Here is a 21,060-nt window from a genome sequence, read left to right on the forward strand (position 1 = left end):
AGTACACTGGAGCATCTCCAAAACAGAATGAAGGAGGCAGAAGAAAGAATCTCAAAATTGGAAGAAATTTCCTGTCATTAGGAAGAAACAAACAAAAAGCTGGAGGCAGAGTTGGGTCAAACTAAAAAAAGCTTCAAGAATTCAAAGACACTATTAAAAGGCCAAATGTGAGAGTTATGGGACTCCCAGAAGATGCAGAAAGAGAAGCTGGGTTTAAAAATGTATTTAAGGAAAAAAGTAAGGGAAAATTTCCCTCATCTAAAGAAAGAATTGGGAAACAACATCCAGGAGGGGCACACAACTCCCAATAGGCTTGATCAAAAGTGGTCCTAACTACAATACATGATAATCAAGCTCTCATCAATCTAACAGAAGGACAAAATCCTTAAATGTGCATGTGAAAAAAAAAATCAATTGATCTTTAGAGAAATGGCAATTAACTTCACAGGAGATCTCTCACAGGAAACTCTACAGGCCAGAAGAGAATGGAGTGACATATCCCAGATTCTAAACACAGAAAGATTGTCGGCTCAGGACAACGTACCCAGCAAAACTTTCTTTTGTCTTTGAAAACCAAATACAATTCTTCCACGGTAAAGAAAAGTTAGAAGAATATGCCTCTTCCAAACCCACTCTACAAATGATAAAGTTGTTCTCTTGGCGGAGAAAAGGAATAGCACCCACCAAAACCAAAGGCAACTGTGAAGAACATCCCAATAAAATAACAAAAGAAGACTGAATCAGTGAACAACCCATTGCTGAATGACAAGAACAAATTACCACCTATTTGTATTAACCCTGACTATAAACGCCCTCAACTCATCAATCAAATATCATGGATTAGTAGATTGGATTAAAAAACAAAACGCATTCATTTTTTGCCTACAGGAGACACATTTCACCAGCAAAGATCAACGGAAACTGTATCTCATGGATTTTGATGTTTTTGTTTTTAGTCCCATTTCTTCAAAACACTTTTTTCTTGTTAAATTCTTCAATGACTCATAGATCACACAGTAGCATCATTTTCTTCAAGAAGGTTCTTGATTTTATTTTTCATTTCTTCAGTGACACATTAGTCATTCAGTAGCATGTTATTTAGCTTCATGGTGTTGTTAGTTTCCTTTTTTTCTTCCTGTTGTTGGTTTTGTTTTGTGGCTTTTCATTTAAGAGGATACACAGTAACTGTGTAATGGAGACTATCATTTCCAGATGTGAGGATAAAATGCAGTATGCATTTCTACTTCCAGGCAAAGATGGACTCCCAATGAAACTGTTTACTGTATCTTGACAATAGGATGCTGGACTCTCTGCCATTGTCCATGCCCGCAATGATGGACATATGACTGTGTATGGGAAACTGTACTATAATATTGATATAGTGGAACTCAGTGTGGGGGAAGGAGAGGGGAAGGGGATAAGGAAAATCCTAGGGCCTATGGAACTGTATCATAAAATGATAATAATAAAAAGAAGTACAATATTTTTAAAAAGAGGTAATGGCAAGTAATTCAAAACATGGAAAATTATATTAGGAAACATATGACTGTGTTTTGCATAGTTCATACCTGGGGAATGACCAGCAATCTATTATACTATAAAAACATATACATATCTCTAAGCGCATTTATTGTGTACACATAAAATAATATTATATGTGACAGATTAGGTTGCCATTAATTGTCCTTGTTAGTGAAGTAAGACATTTAGATTTTGAGGTGGGGGTTAACCTAAGGCTGTTAGAATGACTAATGTGAGTAGCAAGCTAGAAGCTAAACCAAGAGAAAGAGACTAAGAGGAAGTCTACCACATTAGTGTTTGCAAGTGCTAATAAAAGACCCTAAGCTGGGTAGTGGCAGTGGGGCAGAAATAAAGGAACAGATGGGAGAATTGCTTTGCAAGAAATTATTGTTTAACACAGTAACTATTCTGCATATCATTAAATGTGTGTCAAGTTAATTTTGTAACTTCATTTGGCTCTAATAGCTTCCTCTCCAGGTATGCAGAACCTTCAAAATTTATTGGTCATCTGTTCACATATTTTTAATTAAGAGGCATCATTCCCATGAGGCCAAGACTGTGAGTGCTGAGTTTCGCACTATTTTCACGACATGCAACAGTACAGGCTCTGCTCCAATGCCTGCTGAATGAATGGGTGGGTGAGTCCTGCCCCTGCACACATCAGCACACTCACCCTCAGGATCTCTTCACCTTCCCCTGCCCCCGCCCCGTCCCTGTCTTTGAGCTGGATCTGGGAGACTGTACCCAAGGACAGTAACCACATTACTGAACTCCCTGTCTTCAGTGCAAAGCTGAGCTGATTTTTCTCTTCCAGTCACTGCCTACACTCAAGCTCAATTGACTCTCTTTACTATTTCTTATTATTATCCCAGGCATATCCCATAAGTTTTTGATGATATAATGTATGAAAAACTCAGTTCCAATATAATTTTAAACCTTGGGTTTCATTATCTCCTCACACTTCCTGCTCCAAATTTTGGCTTCCAAGGGCCCCACCCCCAAGCAACTGTTATCTCTTTTGTAATTCTGTTTGCTCTTCATTGTAGACAGGAAAGAATTAAGGAAAAGGCAAACTTAGTTACACTTAATTTGATTTTTACTTCCAAGTCCACGGTGTGCATCTCGATTCTTCAACTCACACTGTCAATCAATAACAATTGTGTGGCAGGTGATCCATTGATTGTTGTCTGAAAGAATCATGGAAGTGCTTGGAGGCAGGACATTACACAGTTCTCTAGGATAGAACAATCCAGGCACCCCAAATGGCTTAATAAAGCTTACTTAAATGTATCCTTGAAATCAACTTCAGGGAGGGTCAGCTTGCTGGGCAGGCTGACAGCAAGATCCTCCTATTGCGGTGTTAATTTCAGCACCAATGATTCTTACTCCTTCTTTCCTTTATTTTTTTCCAGTTTTTTTCCTATGTTAACTGAGTAAATCAGATTAGGACCTTTCTTTGGATTGGAGTGATGATTGAGGTTAGCAGTTAGTTTAGTTACCTCCTGGCACATCCTGGGAGATGACCTAGTCCCAATATTTTTGAGACTCTCTTTAGTATCTGAAGATATTTATACCTTGGAGCTTCCCCTCTAGGTTTCTCTCTCTGATTCTGCAAATGTATTGTGTGTGTGTGAGTGTGTGTGTGTACCACTAAACTTTATTTTGCAAATCCTGCGTTGCCATTTACATTTGTAGCTACTGCACAGTAAACTCTAGCTTATCATTTCCCTGAATGTCTCATGAGTAGCTAAAACAGACCATTCAGTGTCAAAGTAAAATGCAAAAATCTGATGTACTTTCACCTCCAGTGCACACAGGAATTGCACTGCAACTTTAAAACTGAGGACGTGTAAACCTCAAAGTGGGAATGAGATTGGAGAGTGAACCAACAGGAAAACAAAGAAAGTAACTTCAAGTGAGAGAAGGAGGATGGTTGCAGAAATGTCTACACAGTGACAGAAAGCTTAACATGTTTAAGATGAAAATCTGACTCCTTGATGCTCAGGCTAATCTTTTTTTCTGCTCACACGTCAGAATCTTGCAGATTTCCATTAATATTTATCTCCTTGAATCAGAAGATGGAGGTGCATCTGTACTATGCTTTGATCAGGGTTAACTGACCCCCAAGATTCTAAGGGATCACATGAGTTGATAACGTGCCAGTTTGCCTTTGTATCTGATGGCGTTAGATGCGTGGCGTGACACATGTTTTAGAAGTAGCCCAAGTTTTAGAAGTGAGTCACTTCAAGCAGCAAGTACCACGAATTCAACTCAACTTTCAAATAAAAACTAAAGGACTAGAATAATCCATACAAGATTTTCAACCCAGAAGTCCCTCCTGCTTAAATTAGTTTCACACTCCAATTTAAACTCAGAAACATGATGCTGCTGTCACACTTCTTTGTTCTCCTAAAGCATTAAAAAAAAAATCTGTATATAGCTGACAAAAAATAGGAGCCTGTCTGCCAGCAAGCTCTCTATTCACGTCTAACATAGTGTTGAGTCAATGCAAAATGCTGGCTCTTAAAAAACCCAGACCCTCTGCTTGACTGGTTCACCTCAGCAGTATGGTACTGCAACATGTTTACGCCAGCTGCATGTCTTGCATAATTCCTTTTGAATGTTGAAGCCATGCAGTATTTTCACATGGCTTGATGTCATGCATATGAGATTTATCCATGTGTAAGAAGTGCCTCATGGCTTCGGTGTTGAAATTTAGTAAAAATCGCCTGACATTGCTTTAAATTCCATCCAACAGACAACCAGCAGTATCTATAATAGAAGTTTGACAGATTTCGTTTTCTCAGTGATGGGAGTTAAGTTAGCAGCTAAATTGGACATTCTACCTGTATTAAAAAAAAAACTAACACAATAGGAAAATTAGTAATGATTTCAAATTTCTTATTTTTCTTTATTTTCTTATGTGGACATCTGTGCTATTTCACAGCAGATACACTCCCAAGTGCTGGGATGCAAGCGTTGTTGAAACAAAGGAGACACTGTAAATGAATCCTAATGCAGTTTTCTTGCTTGCAGATGAGACCCATTGGTCATGATGGCTACCACCCCACCTCTGTAGCTGAGTGGCTGGATTCAATTGAGCTGGGTGACTACACCAAAGCCTTCCTAATCAATGGCTACACATCGATGGACCTGTTGAAAAAGATCTGGGAGGTCGAACTTATAAATGTGAGTTGGTCTCCTACTAATAATGCTTTAGCCATTCCGCCCTTGCTAACGTGGCATTTTGTTGCAGATGAGTAGTTTTATCTCTCTTTAAGATTGTTTGGGCATCTAACAATGATTTGAAGTTGCGCCTTCTGTTTTAAATATATATCACTCGGGTTCCAGATTTATTATTCTCTTTTCAAGTTTTGACGTAGAGAACTAAGAGGTAAAGAAAGGACTTGCAATATTTTACATTATCAAAGAAAAGCTTCCAAGCTTTTTTGCGTTGTCCGTTATAATTAGGAATCAGATACTTGAGCAAACAAGCTCTGATTCTGGTCCTTGTTTGTATTAACAGTTGCAGATTTAAATTGCCATTTTTTAAAATTTCTATGTGTATCATTTGTCCTTATGTCTATTCCTTAATAGTATATATAGGCCCTATAAAAGAGACTGCTTTTATTGTTTCTAAATAATGTGCTTCAATATCAAATTTTTATTTTCTAAAGCTGGTGGCTAATTTTGTGTTTTCCCTGTTTTCTTCACAAACTTGGCATAGGTTTCTTAAAAACATTGGCCAACAATGTGTTGCCACAGAGTCAAACCCAAAAGGATCAATTAAATCTGCCTAAATAATTTGGATTCTTTCATCTCATTGTTTTCTTTTTTCATAATGGCATAAAAGAAGGAAAAAAATGAAAACATAACATAAAATCACTATGCTTTTGAGTTATATTTGGCATGATAGTTCTTTCATTTTAAAGATGAAAATGAGAGATATTTCATCTTAAAAGCTTAGTTTTCCATTCTAATGATTAAAAGAAAAAACATACAGTTAAAGGCAATTTTTACTCACTCAGATTTGCTTTGTTAGGTTTTTTGTGCCACTTCCTCTCAAAAGTCCAGTTTCTGTATTTTGATGTCATTAATTAATTAATGTTTACTCTAGTAATTAGTTACTTGCTTTTAAAAGTCTGTGTTAAAATAGTATCTTCTCTGGAACATTTTGTGAAAATTCTTCTTGAACCTAAAAATCACATTCAATAGGCTGACTCTTGGCTTCTAATTCGCTTAACTCATAACTTTTTGCTGCTTTTGCCATCAGAAAAGCTATTATAATTTCAGGGAAAATTCACTGACTAAAAGCCTCTGGTTAATTTCATTCTTACTCCCGGTGGTAATGGAACTAACTAAAAACTATATTGCTTTTTCATTGCATGAGGCTAAGATTTTAATTCCTTACCAAGAACGTAACATCCATCTCATGTCTACCCTTGGACATTTGCTGAGGGGTGCCATCCATAGATCATCCAAACAAGCTTGTAAGAATTGCCGCCCAGTTAATGGCAGAGTCTAACAAATGTCCCTGTGTGATCTCTAATGCTGCTCCCCACTCTGAAGAGCAAAAATTCACAATAGGTAGCAAGTGGGTCACTTACCTGAATGACATTAACAATAAGGCTCCATTGAAAACAATGGATTTTGATAGGACAGTGTTAAAACGGGCTTGCACTGAAGCAAGCATCATTCATAATGCGGTGCTACTGGCTTCTCAAAATCCAAAAGCTTGACTTATATTTAAGGTACAGCCTTGTACTCATGTTTTCCAAAGATTGTACTACCTGTGACCTAGAGATTTCTGTTTAGTGGCTGCAGAAAGGCCTATGAACAGCTTCCAGAACTGCAGAGACAATACTGCTAGCAGGTTCCCTGACGCATTGCCAGGCCTTGGGGCCTGATCCATCAGTATCTCTGGCCTGTACCCATCATCTTTGAGTAGAGACAGAGAAATGGCCTCTTACATCTGTGCTGATTCTTTAAGGGCTTTCCCTGTCACTACACCTGCTATGCTACAATCTGACATTGATCCAGGGAGAAGTGCCTATTGTAAACTTCATATCAGAATTTGAAAACGTAACCTCTGCATTTAGGCCATGAGGCCAAGCTCCTCTGGCCTGAAGTACACCATCTGTGTCTATCACCAATCTAGTGTGTTTTCCTTAAAGTGAACAGACTAAATTAAAATTGCTTGTGACATCTGTAGAGGCAAATTCATGGGCTTAAATGGGTAGCCTTTGAAGTTGTTCAACTCTGTAGCTAGACAACTTATTGTGGACCAAAACTGATCCAAATCTTTGTGCTTGGAAGTCAGGAGACAAAAGTTTTAGAGCTGAGTAGTTGATTGATGGCTTGAGGCTGTCAGGTTTTTAAATGAGGTGAAAACAAACTGGGTGTCTTTTGACTCTCAAAGGTTTTGAATGATCTCAAATTCAAGATGTTGGTCCCAACCAGAGAGGGAAGGTCACCAAATAAAAGCCAGTCTCATGTAAGATGTATTGGTCCAATAGTCCTGTGCTAAGTAGGCATACTTTGTGAGTTGATCACATAAACCTCGACTTAGAGCATACTGTCGTAGGCAAGTTCACTTTCTGAATCATTTTTATTGTCAACTGGTTTTACGCGAAGCAGTTTTGTGTGTAGTCAAGGAGACATGTATTCTGCTATGGAAGCCTGCAGGGCAAGAGAAGGGAGAAACTGATTATCAATAACTGCAGCATTATTCAGCAGCACTAGTTAAGCATCCGGTGTACATTGTGCTTGGTGTTAGATGAAAATGTGACTATATTCTCGGTAGGTATAATAAATTAGTTAATTCACAGTATTTCCACGTGGAAATTAAACTCTAGCATTCAAGCTGGAAAAGTATAGATATGTATTTGAGTGTTCAGTCTTTCAAGAAAAGAAAGTCCCCAAAGAGCTTTCTTCCTTAAAGATCTGCATTATTCCCTTTGAAGAACAAGATTGTTTGAATAAGCCAACAGGGGTTTTGATTCACAAAGCTACCCAAAGCATAGTAATGAGAGGCGCCATGGACTTCGCGCTGTCAGCAGGGGAAGTCAAGCGTGTGAGATGCTGACAGATGCACAGGTGCATCTCACAAGAGAGGAGGAAGGGGAAGCTGGGGATTGTTTCCTGTGCTCTTTCAGTCATGGGTGGCATTCAGAATCAGGTGCTGTATTGATAACCCTGCCCTTCCCTTGTGTTTGTTAATGTTGTTAAGACCATTCTCACTGTGGTGTCAAGACTTCACTGTTACAATAGGAGTGTGTTGGGATAGTTCCCGCTTCGAGTGCTCCCCGAGGATGAACCTCTCATTGGGATTGCAGTCCCTTCTGAAGACTTGTTTAGAAAACTAAAGACTAGGTACGAGTGTATAAGGACAAGAATTTGCTTCGTTCTACTCAGTAGCTACTCATTATGTAAGGAATCATGACATGAGCAGGTTTGCAGGAGTCTATTGCTGTTGACAACCTCAGCAGCCCTGCCCAGAGGAAGTTTTAGATAAATGGGCAACATATTTTCCTCATGAAATTAAAAATAACTATCTTGGGACAATTTTCTAGACAAAAAAGTACTGAAATGACAAAAAAAATTGAAATCACTTCTTTCACCATAATAAATCGACAAAAGGAACTTGGACAAAATCCAAAAGTTTGAACACTGCCCAATTTATTAATCTCTGAATCTGAGTGTAGAACTTATGATTAATTCATTCCCATTGGATTTACCATTATTTTCCAATTGAATGATTCCAATCCAGGTTTATTTTATTCTACAGTATTCATAATGATCGAAGCATCCACTGAATGCATAAAATAAAATTCATATTTCAGAGCAGTCTTAATCTTTGCTCATAAGAAAAGCTTCAGAAATGTAACTACAGTGTTTGACTGTTTTTAAATACCTTAGAGTAAAAATAAATAAATTAGCTAAGATAGCAAAACTCATATGTGTCCTATAAAACTATTTCATACATCCCATGAAAATAATTTAGCATGGTTTTTGCAGCAATAAATTGTTAGGTCGTTTGTTTCTAGCCTCCTAGCTACTGAAATTCCACTTTTGTTCATTCAGAACTATCAGATTCTCTCACTGTTTATTTTTATTTTGCAATATTGTTTGTGAATACCTTCCAATGTTTCCAGGAAAAATATAGTCACCTATCTAATGGGAGATGCAGTAAGAAATTTCCCACAGATACTTCCTACTTTAAATCTTTATAATAATGTGACCTTGTTTGCTCTAACTGATGCTGGAATATCTTTGAGTATCTGATTTACACCCATTTCCTGATTCAATGTTTTTAGCATAGTTTTTTCATTAATATAAACACACTTTCCAATCTATCCTAAGGCATGTTGCTATAACTACAATTAAGAGCACTCCCCCCAAAAAACTTTTTTTTTGCTGTGTGTGTGTGTGTGTGTGTGTGTGTGTTGGATAAAGGCAAATGCTAACTTACACTGACAATCAGGAAGAATAATAAACAGATTTGCAAATTACAGGGGAGGTATGGGGAGGAAGAATAGTCTAATTCCATTTCCCAAACCAATTACTTCAAGTAAAAGGCTATGCCTTCACTATAGGACATTAAGAAATGAGAAAATGTTCATATCCCTTCACCGGGGAGGCTGCATCAGTCAACACTGCAAGTATTAACAACTTCCATCAAAGCTGAAGGCTTTAACTAAATGACTAGACGTGAGTGTTCAAGTGTAGAGCAAACGTTATAAATCATCTGCGGATTTAAACATTTCATTTATATCCGGGTACAGTACAGCTGGCTTCCCGCAGGCCTCCAGCACACAGCCTGTAGGTTTTTTCAGGCAGTGTGAAGTAAAGCTCTGAGGCTCCACCACCCCATTCTCCTGTATCTATATTTCAAACTCCTCTACAAAGCTTCCTTCAGGTTTTGGAAAAGGTACCCTTTTCCTCTTCTCATAGGTAGTGGACAAGCTTCTCTCAAACAAGTAGTCACTTTGATGATTTTTCAGCCCTTTCACACATCTGGCCTAGAGGTTGAAGCAAGTTATCAAGGATTGTTACTTCCAGCTATCCTTCAGCATGCTTCACACGCTGCACCTATCATACTGCTCTCAGCCCCATGGCCTTGACCTCAACCAAGATGGGACCATACCACGATAAAATGCACTCAGCCACTACATTGGAGGTAATACAGCTCTGCTTTATTTGCAGTGAAAGTGAATTCACATTCTTGCTGTGCCTCAGGGTCAAGATAATGGAACAGTCATTAGCAAAGTTGTTGATATCAGAATTAATAAAACACTATATACACAATGAAAGCCAGCAAGGCATTTTGGCCCAAAGAGATCATTCTAGGCACTCAGCAACAAAGGAACTTGATGAACAGCTGACGCCCTCTGATTGTAGCCATTTATCCATCTCTGCAGAAAGGAAAGAACATGTTGTAATGATCTAAAAATGTCTACCTTAAACTTTTCATTTTAGTGTACATCCAAGTTTTCCCATCTAGATTTCCTTGACCTTGGTCCCATTAAAATAAAAATAGTCTGAGGCTCCCCTAAAAAAAAGTCACTGCTACCTCTTCCCCATTCCAGCCTTGAACATGTGACTCAGGTGGAAGCCGGGCTCAGCACTTCAGGTGCTCCTTCTCAGTACCTGAACTCCTAAGAACAATTCATTAGTGTCAGTTGTATAATTTTGAGGACCAGAACAAAATGGAAATGCAGGCCCCTTGATTCAGACATCATTAAAATTTTTAAGATGGGCCCATTTCTGGACAGAAAGAAAAGAAAATTCAAGAGGAAAAAAGAAGGAAGAAAAGGAGGATGAGAGAAAAAGCAAGGCAAGGGACTGGAGGGGGTGGTGAAAGAGGAAGGGAAGAAGAAAAAAAAATAGACCACCTTTTTAAAAAACAACCTTTTCCTTTCATTTTGGAAAGACATTCTTGCTGGGTATACAATTCTGGGCTAACTATGTTTGTTGTTGTTGTTGTTGTAATTTCATTTGAAAGAGAGAAACAAACACCAAGGGATCTTCAGCCTGTTTGCTTGCTGCCTGGATTCCAGCAATGGCTCACTGCCCCCAAGGTGTGCATTAGCAGGAAGCTGGAGTAGACCTGTGACCTTCTACTCTGTGATCTATGAGTCATTGAAGAATTTAACAAGAAAAAAGTGTTTTGAAGAAATGGGACTAAAAACAAAAACATCAAAATCCATGAGATACAGTTTCCGTTGATCTTTGCTGGTGAAATGTGTCTCCTGTAGGCAACAAAGGAATGCGTTTTGTTTTTTAATCCAGTCTACTAATCCATGATATTTGATTGATGAGTTCAGGGCGTTTATAGTCAGGGTTAATACAAATAGGTGGTCATTTGTTCCTGTCATTCAGCAATGGGTTGTTGATTGATTCAGTCTTCTTTTGTTATTTTATTGGGATGTTCTTCACAGTTGCCTTTGGTTTTGGTGGATGCTATTCCTTTTCTCCGCCAAGAGAACATCTTAAAAGTATCATTTGTAGAGTGGGTTTGGAAGAGGCATATTCTTCTAACTTTTCTTTACCGTGGAAGAATTGTATTTCGTTTTCAAAGACAACAGAAAGTTTTGCTGGGTACATTGTCCTGAGCCGACAATCTTTCTGTGTTTAGAATCTGGGATATGTCACTCCATTCTCTTCTGGCCTGTAGAGTTTCCTGTGAGAGATCTCCTGTGAAGTTAATTGCCATTTCTCTAAAGATCAATTGATTTTTTTTTCACATGCACATTTAAGGATCTTGTCCTTCTGTTCGATTGATGAGAGCTTGATTATCATGTGTTGAAGTTAGGACCACTTTTGATCAAGCCTATTGGGAGTTGTGTGCCCCTCCTGGATGTTGTTTCCCAATTCTTTCTTTAGATGAGGGAAATTTTCCCTTATTTTTTTTCTTAAATACATTTTTAAATCCAGTTTCTCTTTCTGCATCTTCTGGGAGTCCCATAACTCTTACATTTGGCCTTTTAATAGTGTCTTTCAATTCTTTTCAATTCTTGAATCTTTTTTTAGTTTGACCCAGCTCTGCCTCCAGCTTTTTGTTTGTTTCCCCCTAATGACAGGAAATTTCTTCCAATTTTGAGATTCTTTCTTCTGCCTCCTTCATTCTATTTTGGAGCTGCTCCACTGTACTTTTAATTTGCTCCACTGCATTCTTCTGTCACATATTCCTTACATTCCTTGAATGCCTGCTTTACATGCTTCTCATTGTTGATAAAAGGTTTTATAACAAGTGTTTTGAATTCTGTATCCCCATTTTCTCGATATCTTCCTCAGTTAACTCTGAGATTGGCAAAGGGTTTTGCTGTTTTGCAGGGGAGGTTCAGTAATACTCATTGTGCCTCTGTCTCTTCTTTAGCTGTTGGCCACTGTACTTCTGGTTATCATATTCTCCCTGGGGCAAGTTTCTAAGCTCTGTCACCCACAGGTCTACAGTTCAGCTTTATTAATTGCAGTTGTTACCCAACTCTTTGTTTGCAGTCACTTGTGCCACTCCCTCCAGCGAGTTCCAGGTCTGGGTTCTTACATTAGACTTCCACAATGGTCTCTGTAGCATAGCTCCTGGCTCACCAATCTCCACCTCCTGTGATACCATGCTGAAGCCGCACTATTGTCTGTACAACCTTTCTCCCCTTTCCAGTTCAAGCAGTTCCTGAGATTAGGGACACACCAAGTGTCCTAAATAGCTAGATTTTTGGTGGTGCTGATCTTTCTGGAACATTCTGGCCTTTAGGTCTGAGGGCCACACGGACTATTTTAAGTCATAAAATGCCATAGTCAGTATTATTTTTCTGTTGGACCAGTGCAATGCACTGAGCTCAGAGAGTTCACTCCCAGCTCAGAGCATGCACAGCTCACTCTTGTCCCTGCAGTCTCAAAGCCTTCATCACCCTGTACAAAATGACCCTGTTGTACTGCTGGAGTTCTTGATCTGCTGCCCATCAGGTCTGGGGGCTACCAGGACCTGCTTTGGGTAGAACCAATACGATGACATGCTGTACCAATTCACTGAGCCAGAAATGAGTTCACTCCCAGCTCAGTGCATGCGCAGTCCTGTCCCATATCCTTTGCCTCCCTACACAAGGTGGCACCCAGTTCGATTCTACTAGGGGTGTACGTTGTCAAAGCTATCCTGTTGCTGTACCACATATGTGGGATCTGCTGCTCTGTCTTTGCTCTTGGTCAAATCAGACAAACCATCCAGAGAGGCAGTTCTTTGTCTGGGTTCACCTCCTAAGTTCCCGGTGAATGCCCCTTCCCATCTGGTTGCTGGTGGAGTTCCAGCCGCCAGTGCAGTTCAGATCTCTCCTGGATGAATGCTGCTGGGATGCCTGGTCACTGCAACACCACCCCAATTGTTTTTGCTGCTTTGTGTGTCTATCAGTCTCCAGGTACCCCTCTGCCATTGGTCTGTCTGCTCCTGTTTCCTGGAATGTGCCTTCTCTGCTTCACACTGGCTAATGTTTCTCCACCTGTTTAAACATGTCCTCACCCTGTTCTGCCATCTTGATTCTCCTTGGTCTAACTCTGTTTTAAAATGTTGATATGCCATCTTCTCTGGCTATTTTGGTGATATTGTTCCTCTACATATATATATATATATATATATATATATATTTTTTCTTTGTCTCTGCACTAGTTCTCAGAAATTTGATTATAATGAAAAATTAATGAAATTTTAGGACATACAAAGTTTTCTTTGAGGTTCCTGGGTATGAGAACCTCAAAACCTCAGAAACTAGAAATAGAAGGCCATTATATCTTTAAAACATTACTTTTTTTTCTTTGCCCTCCTACTCTCATTAGATATACTATCTTCATGAATTTTAGGCTGTTTAAGGTGAACCATAGCTCCCGCAAAAGTCTCTATTCTTATCTTTTCATTCTTTTTCTTATCTCTGCTACTTGGTTTTGTTATACCTCTGAGCTCACTAATCTTTCCTTATCACAGCCATTCTGCCATTTGTTACCCTCTATTGTATGTTTCATCAAAAAGATTATAGTTTTCACCTTCAGAAATTAGAATTTAATCTTTTTTTGTTAATATTTTCCATGCTACTTAACATGTTCATACTTCTCCTTAATTTGTTGACCATGGAAGGTACATTCCAATAGCCATTTTAGCCTCTTTGTCTTTTAATTCCCACGTCTGCACCAGTATGGGGTTGGGCCTTATGAGTTGCTTCTTCTCCCCATTGCTCTTCGTGTGTCTGTTCATTTTCATTGTATAGCAAGCATTGGGAATTGTGCTTTGTTGGGTCCTGGATGCTTTAGTATTCATGGAAATGTTCTTCAGCATTTGTCTACACAAAGGGAAGAACCTTGGAAACACCGGTCTAGCATTTAGATTTTTGAGAGCATCCTGTAGTCTTATTTCTAATCCTTTTTCCACTTCAGAAGCAAGAAGTCCTGAGTATGTAACCAACCCTTATTAAACTTCAAGGCTTTGCCATCTGAATAGTGAAAGTTAAAAAAAAAGAGTTCTTCCCTTGTTGGAGCTCTAAAAACTGTGTCCACTAATCTTTTCTAGGGCTTCTGTTTTTTTTATCTGCAGCCAGATAATCTCACATGTAATGCTGGCCGGTCCTCCGTCTTTCCTAGCATTCTACCCACTTGCTCTCCATGCTCTCTCAGTTCCATTTTCCTCCCCCAGTCCTCTTTGTCACGGAGGGTTTTCTGGCTGCCTCTGGGCTCCTCCTCCCTGCGCTGTCACCTGGGCAGTCTCTCATGGTAGTAATACAAGGCAATTGCTGTTGCCCACCTCTAAGGGAGGTCATTTACCATGCCTGAACATTGTCTCAGAAACTAGCACAGCAGGTATTTTGTCTGGATTTTTAGTTGTTTCAGGGTGGTGGTGGGAAGGTAAATCTGACTGCTAATTCTCCATCTGAGTCAGAACGCAAGTCCATACAGACCTCCAACTGTTAAAGGGCCCCATGCCTGGACAATCTAATCAGAATCTCTGGCACTTGGGAATCGAGGAGTTTTCAAAGCTCCCCAGGTGACTGTCTTGGGCAATAGGACTTGAAAACTGCTGTTGTGCCCAGTGGGAAGTCCTCTGCAATGATCGAAATCAGGAGAATGATGAGATCCAGAGCAGAAGGAGGCAGAGGCCAAGGCCCTCTGCATTGGAAAGAAAGAGCTCGCTGCCAGCAGAAGCTCCGAGTCAGCCCACTCCGCTGCTTGCCAGCCATTTCCAGCCATGGATGGCATGAAACAAACAAATAAACAAAGAGAAAATTAATAAACCAACCAAACAAACCTGTGTGCCTTCCTAGAATCTGGGACTATCCCTGACTTTCACATCCATGAAATGCAAGTCCATTTTTCTAATCATAATACCATGCATGGAAAAGAGGATAAGTCATGGTCAGTATTCAAAGGAGGCAAGGGCCAATGCAACACATGTCAGCCCTGCTCTTGGTCAGGGGCCAAAACAGCTTCAGTGAGGGCCCTTCAGAGGCTGAGGCTCCACGATGCACAAATGTGACTGTTCTGAAAGTGATGAGTGAGCCCCACAGTGTGCTTCTTGGACGTTGAATCCCAAATCCACTACTCATAGCTGTCCATGGATAAGTTATCCACTCTCCCCCCAGGATTCATGGATGATAATCATGATCCTGCTGCTAGCCCGGGGTACCCTAGTCAAGTGATGGCTTCTGACTGTCTCCTCTTCTCTCTGCCTTTGTCTCCTGTTCAGTGTCTCCCCTGCCTTGTTCCCAGCTCCAGTCCCCTTTCACCTGCCGTGGATGCTCAGACTCCCGGTTGGCCCGGCAGGCATCACCTTTCCCTGCCAGCCCTGTGCTTCTCCTCCTGCCATTGTCCTGCTCAGAATCTTTCCACTCCTGGAGTGGGTGGATGTGACATGACAGGGAATCTCAGCTTGATGAAGCAACGCTCAGGATGTGGCTGCCTACATCTCTACTGTCTCTCTCACTCGGGTCTGTTTACCCCAGCTACAGAGTTGCTGGCTTTTGGTCCTCATCACTGCTGCTCACTCACCTGGACCTTAAGAGGCTGATGTGGAGGCAGAGCAGGCTAGAGGCGCTGAGCTTAGAGATGCTTTCCCAGTCTATCATCTTCCAACCCAAACCACTATAGAACTTTGTTCCAGTGTCATGTCCTATGCGATCTAATGGCTTCTAAAGTAGCCCCTTGCACCCTGACCACTGAAATGTGGCACAGCCACACCCCATGATAGGCAGTACTTGACTTGGAGTCCCACTTCTGCTTTCCATCCAGCTTCCTGGTAATACACATGGAAGGCAGAAATGATGGCCCAAGTACCGGGGTCCCTGTCACCCATGTGAGAGACCCAGCTGCAGCTCCTGGCTCCTGGCTCTGGCCTGACTCAGCTCTGGCTGTTGCAAGATTTGGGGAGAAAAGTAACATGAAAAATTCCCCCACTTTCTCCTGGCACACTCTATCATTCTGCCTCTCAAATAAATACACAAGTAAAACTTTAGAAAAGAATGTGATCCATCACAAAGAAATCAATGCACGTTTTTCAGTGTTTTCTCGGATTTCTAACAGTACATGAATATCGCTTTTCCAGATATTCGTAATGAACTCCGGCGATACTGCTGTTAAATTCTGTTCCGTTGGCTCTGTGCTGTAGGATATCTGGGGGAAGTATTCTAATAGATGATCTATTGTTTGGAAGATAAAGAGGAGGGCTGGGGCACAGCAGCACTGCTGCGCCACGTGGGCACCGATCCATGTCGCAGCTGCTCCACTTCCCATCCAGCTCCCCTGCTTATGCCCTGGGAAAACAGCAGACAACAGCTCAAGACCTTGGGCTCCTGCTCCCGCGTAGGAGACCTAGGGGAGATTCCAGGTTCCCGGCTTGGAACAGGTCAGCTCTAGGCATCGTGGCCCACTGGGAAGTGAACCAGCAGGTGGAACATTTTTCTCTCTCCCTTTCTCTCTCTCTCTCCCCTTCTCTCTGTAACTCTGACTTTCAAATAAAAGTAAAATAAATCTATTTTTTAAAAATAAAGCTGAAAAAGTCCTCCAAGCATGCAAATGCATCTATAAAATGCAAATAAGATGTGTTCCTCTACTCTGTGGGCGAAATACTTTGGATCTTACTTAAAATGTCTCCATTTTTAAAAAGATGTACATAGTTTTCACTTGAGTTACAGAGAAAAGGAGAGACAGGCAGGAAGAGAGCGATGTTCCATCCACTGCTTCATCCCCCAGATGGCCACAATGGCCATTAAGGCCAGACAGGGGCCAAACCGAAGCCAGGAGCCAGGAGCTTCTTCCCTGTGTCTCACGCAAGTGCAGGGGCCCAAGCACTTGGGCTATCTTCTGCTGATTTTCTGTGCATATTAGCACTGGATGGGAAGTAGAGCATCCAGGACTTGAACAGGTGCCAATATGGGATGCTGGCATCACAGGTATCGGCTTTACTTGCTATGCCACAGCACCAGCCCCTTAACAACTCCCCTAAGTGTGGTCTTACTTGAAAGGCTTGCACAGCTGTCTGAGACACAGGAAAGCCAGAATAGCCTTTTTCCTAGATGAGAATGGATCCTCTTTGAAACCCGATAGATGAGCTACCACGGCAGAGGTGGACAATACAGATTCAGAGTAAATAATAAAGGTTAACACTGTTGCCAGGGTCCAGGGATAACACTTGTACAAGCTATAATTAATTAGAAGCCACGTTGGAAATCATTAGAACCTGCAGAAGAAAAAATAACGAGGTAGGTGGTTTTGTAATTTGGGGTTTATGTCTAGTTTTGAAGATGAATAAGGGTGGCCTAGAGTTTAAGTTTGGCTATCTTAGTAAACAAATATGTTACGTTAAGTTGGAATCCATGGTCTTGGGGTCTGTTGTTTGTTTGTTTGTTTGTTTTTAACCCAAGAGGAAAAAGCTGGAAAACTAAGAAAGTACCCATATTCCTTATTGCTCAGACCTCTTGCCTAGCTCCCTTCTGCCACCTGGTGGTGGCATACCTAAAGTACAGGACAAGCTTCTAAATCCTTGAAACCGTGTTAAAGCAAAAAACTGCAGAACAGGAGTTATTTGGTGCCACTGCTATATTATTCCTTGATTTTAGAATTAGTCTAATAATTCATTTGGCAAGGAGAGTTTTGTTTTTGTAAACATTGAAAACACAAAATTCAAATATCGCATATAAATAAAATTATTACATCAAAATGCAAAAACTCTGCTGTGCAAGCCACCACTTGGATTCATTTGAAAAACAGTTCCCGTTAAAAGATGTGACTATTCTCTAGTATATATTTCCTTACACTCAAAAGAGCATGCAAACTCACAAGGAACACATCCATCTACACTAGCTGATGGAAGAGAAGCAGTGAGGATAAACCAGGCCTAAAAGTGCTGTGTGCCTCCAGAATAGGAGCAGAGGATCTTGTCCTCGTTAGAGGGTGGAGGTGGGCAGAGGGGCAGGTGGGCTGGGGGAGCTGCCAGAACAAATGGCAACAGCGGCGTTGAAAGACACAATTTCTCAAGGCATTCTTCCAGGGTTTGGATCCCAACTGCTTTTCTTATGGGCAAGGCATGTGACCTTCCCTCGGCTTCCGTTCCATAGCCTCTGGAATTTGCACAATAGCATGATCTATCTTGCAGGTGATCTTGATGTCAGGATTCAAGAAAATAATCAAGTAAACCTTTCTGCACAAAGAGATTTGTATTGGGAGGGAGCCAAAAGAAGGGGCCGCTTCTAAGTCCCCACAATTTATGGGAAGCATTGTCTGTCATCCCTTGCCACAACAATGCAATCCAACAAGCTATCCAAAGCAATGACGTAAAGCAGCGAGCACTGGGTTAGCTCATGAGTCTGGGTCTGCCATTCGAGCTGCGCATGGCTGAAGTATCTTCCAGTCTCAGTGGCTCCCTCATATCTGGAGTTGTCTCTGCGTTTTTATGATGACGTTTACCACAGTTGATCAGGGTGAGAAGGGTTGAGGATCAGGGGATGTTGGGGGAGACCATTGTTTACACATTTTTTTCTTCTTCCTGTATCTTGGGGGAGGGAGTTGGTTGCAAGAGGAGAAACCACACTCAGCCTCCCAGCCACTGAATTACCGAGGGAATGGGGAACTGCCACCCGATGTCATCCCAGGGTCCCCATTGTGGAGCATTTTCTGAGGATTCTGTTCATATGTTTTTTATTGTTCTGAGACACTGCTGATATTGCCACTCCACAAATGAGGAAATCATTCCAAGGTCAGTTGGCTGTCATAGTCCACCTCTGGTTTTCACTAGCCCTGATATTTGCTGTCAAGCTTCACTGGGGTAGTTGATCAATTTGTTTTTCCCTCCATCCTCAGCAAACCAATGGATGTTGCAGCCCAGCCCTGCCCTGCCTAACACTCAGGAAGCTGCAGCCCAGTCAGAGCGACCCCCAGTAACTCCCACTGGACCAGTCCTCCAGCTCTGGTTCCTGTGCCTGCCAGCATGGTGCAGTGGACTGATCTGATCTATCCCACATCCCATTGAGATCTCTTATTTATCATTAGGCCTTGAAGCCTAACTCAGCTCCATCGAGTCCACCCTCCAGCCCGCACTCATGCCAGCGGGTGCCACCGCCTGTCCAGCCAGGCCCGTCCCCAGTCTCTGGTCTGTGTTTGAAGGGTAAATCCAGCTTGCAGGTTATCCATACACTGGGATAAGACCCAGATCTCTTCACCCACGTGAAAGACCTGGATTGAGTTCCAGGTCTTGGCTTGATCCAAATACCAGATGTCACTGGCATTTAGAGAGTGAACCAGTGGGTGGGAATTCTCTCTCTGACTCTGCTTTTCTAACAAAATGAAAATAAGTAAAATTTATAAATATAATCCCTAGATGTTTAGCAGAGTCCCACAGGAGAAGAAGACCTGGATAAAGTGTAGTATAGTACCTCAGGAGACTTAACTACATGGAAAACTGGGAGACAGGAACCTCATCCAACGTTCAGTAACTGCAGTGTAATAAGTTAGACAATAAATATTCATCATGATAACAGAATGGCTGGATCTATATAAAACCCAAGAAGTCGTTGTTTGAATTCATGAATCATCAAATGTGTAAGAAAATTAAACTCTGAAATATTTGTTGAACAGAAAATCATTTGCATGCCTTGTTCAAATATTTGTTGTGCATCAAGTCTTTGCTCAGAGTAGGCATACAGTAAATACCGTTTTAATGGCGTTTGGTTCCCTGGGTTAATTGACTACCCTAGCCACGCACAGGGAATAGTCTTAATGAATACAGTAATAGGAGTTTTCAAAGCTCCTCCTCCATGGTTTTCCTTCATTACCTCTCAGCCTCCCTCAGGGTTTTGTCCTCAGGTCTCCTTTCCTTAGGGCTGTATTCTTGGACAAGTTTCAGCTGATGAGCTCACAGCTGCCACGTCCAAGTGAAGGGCTGTGCTGACCAGGTCCAGGCTCTCAGTGCTCACATCCTCTCAGACTTCTTGTTCTTGGTTCTCTGTGTGTGCGTGTTGCCAGGAGGCGGGGCATATGAGTATGTGAAGAGGTGCTGCCGGGACTCAGCTGGACTGTGGGTGTTCGAATCCTGGCTGTGCCTTTACTGTCGCACTCAATCACCACGTTTGGCTCTATTAGGGTGCAGCCTTCCTTCGCCCCTGCAGTCCCGGCTCCTAGTACATCAGAGATGGCAAATAGATATTTGTTGATTAGCCTAGGAACAATTGATAGGATGAAGCATTCTCAGTACTTAATGCCAATATGTTTTTATTTTAAGATGTGTACTCTTTTTCATGTTTATGTTGAAATAGTATCTGAAGAGACCTGGGTAAGATTTTTAGAAAGATTAATGGACTGATTGATTCATTCATTCATTTGAAAGAGTAATAGAGAGAGGAAAGGACTGAGTGAAAACAAGATATACCTTCCATCTGTTGGTTCATTCCCCAAATGCCCGCAACAGATAGACCAGGCTGAAACCAGGAGCCAAGAACTCCATCTTAGTCTCCCACATGAATGGCAGAAACCCCAATACTTATGCCATGATTGTCTTCCCAGGCACATTAGCAGGAAGCTGAATTAAAAGCAGAAGTGAGAAACCAGTGTTGTGGCATAGCACATTAAGCTACTACCTATGACACCAGTACCCCATATCAGGGCCCCAGGCCAAGTCCTGGCTGGCTGTTCTGCTTCTGATTCTGCTCTACTCTGCTCTGTTCCCTGCTAATGCCCCTGGGAAAGCAGCACAAGGTGGTTTAGGTACCTGGACCCCTGTCACCCACGTGGGAGAGCTGGTTGGGGTTCCAGCATCTTGGCTTCTGTTTGACCCAGACCTGGCTGTTGCAGCCATTTGGGGGAGTAAACCAGTGGATGAAAACTCTCTTCTTCACTCTGTCACTGTCACTCTGCCTTTCAAATAAAGAAAATCTTTAAGAAGAAAAAGAAGGAGAAAAACAAGGGAGCCCTGATCCCACATGTTCTAATGTGAAATGCAGATTCCCAGGCAATGGCTTCACCCATTGCACCACCATGCCCGCTCCCTGCTTAGGTTTTGATGAGGAAAGCAAACCG

At 41.4% G+C, this 21,060-nt stretch overlaps 1 protein-coding gene across 18 annotated transcripts in view; it reads left to right on the forward strand.

The window, feature by feature from the left end:
- The window catches only part of ANKS1B (ankyrin repeat and sterile alpha motif domain containing 1B), a 1,034,668-nt gene that overhangs the window by 747,880 nt on the left and 265,728 nt on the right, over positions 1 to 21,060 (forward strand). For all 18 annotated transcript variants that reach the window (XM_040980136.1, XM_040980153.1, XM_040980163.1 and 15 more), the window contains one exon: positions 4,558 to 4,710. In XM_040980136.1, the coding sequence (XP_040836070.1) occupies positions 4,558 to 4,710 (153 nt within the window). The remainder of the gene's footprint in view (positions 1 to 4,557; positions 4,711 to 21,060) is intronic.

Source organism: Ochotona curzoniae, unplaced genomic scaffold (genome assembly GCF_017591425.1).
Source record: "Ochotona curzoniae isolate NIBS_2020 unplaced genomic scaffold, NIBS_Ocur_1.0 contig_1014, whole genome shotgun sequence".
NCBI lineage: Eukaryota > Metazoa > Chordata > Mammalia > Lagomorpha > Ochotonidae > Ochotona > Ochotona curzoniae.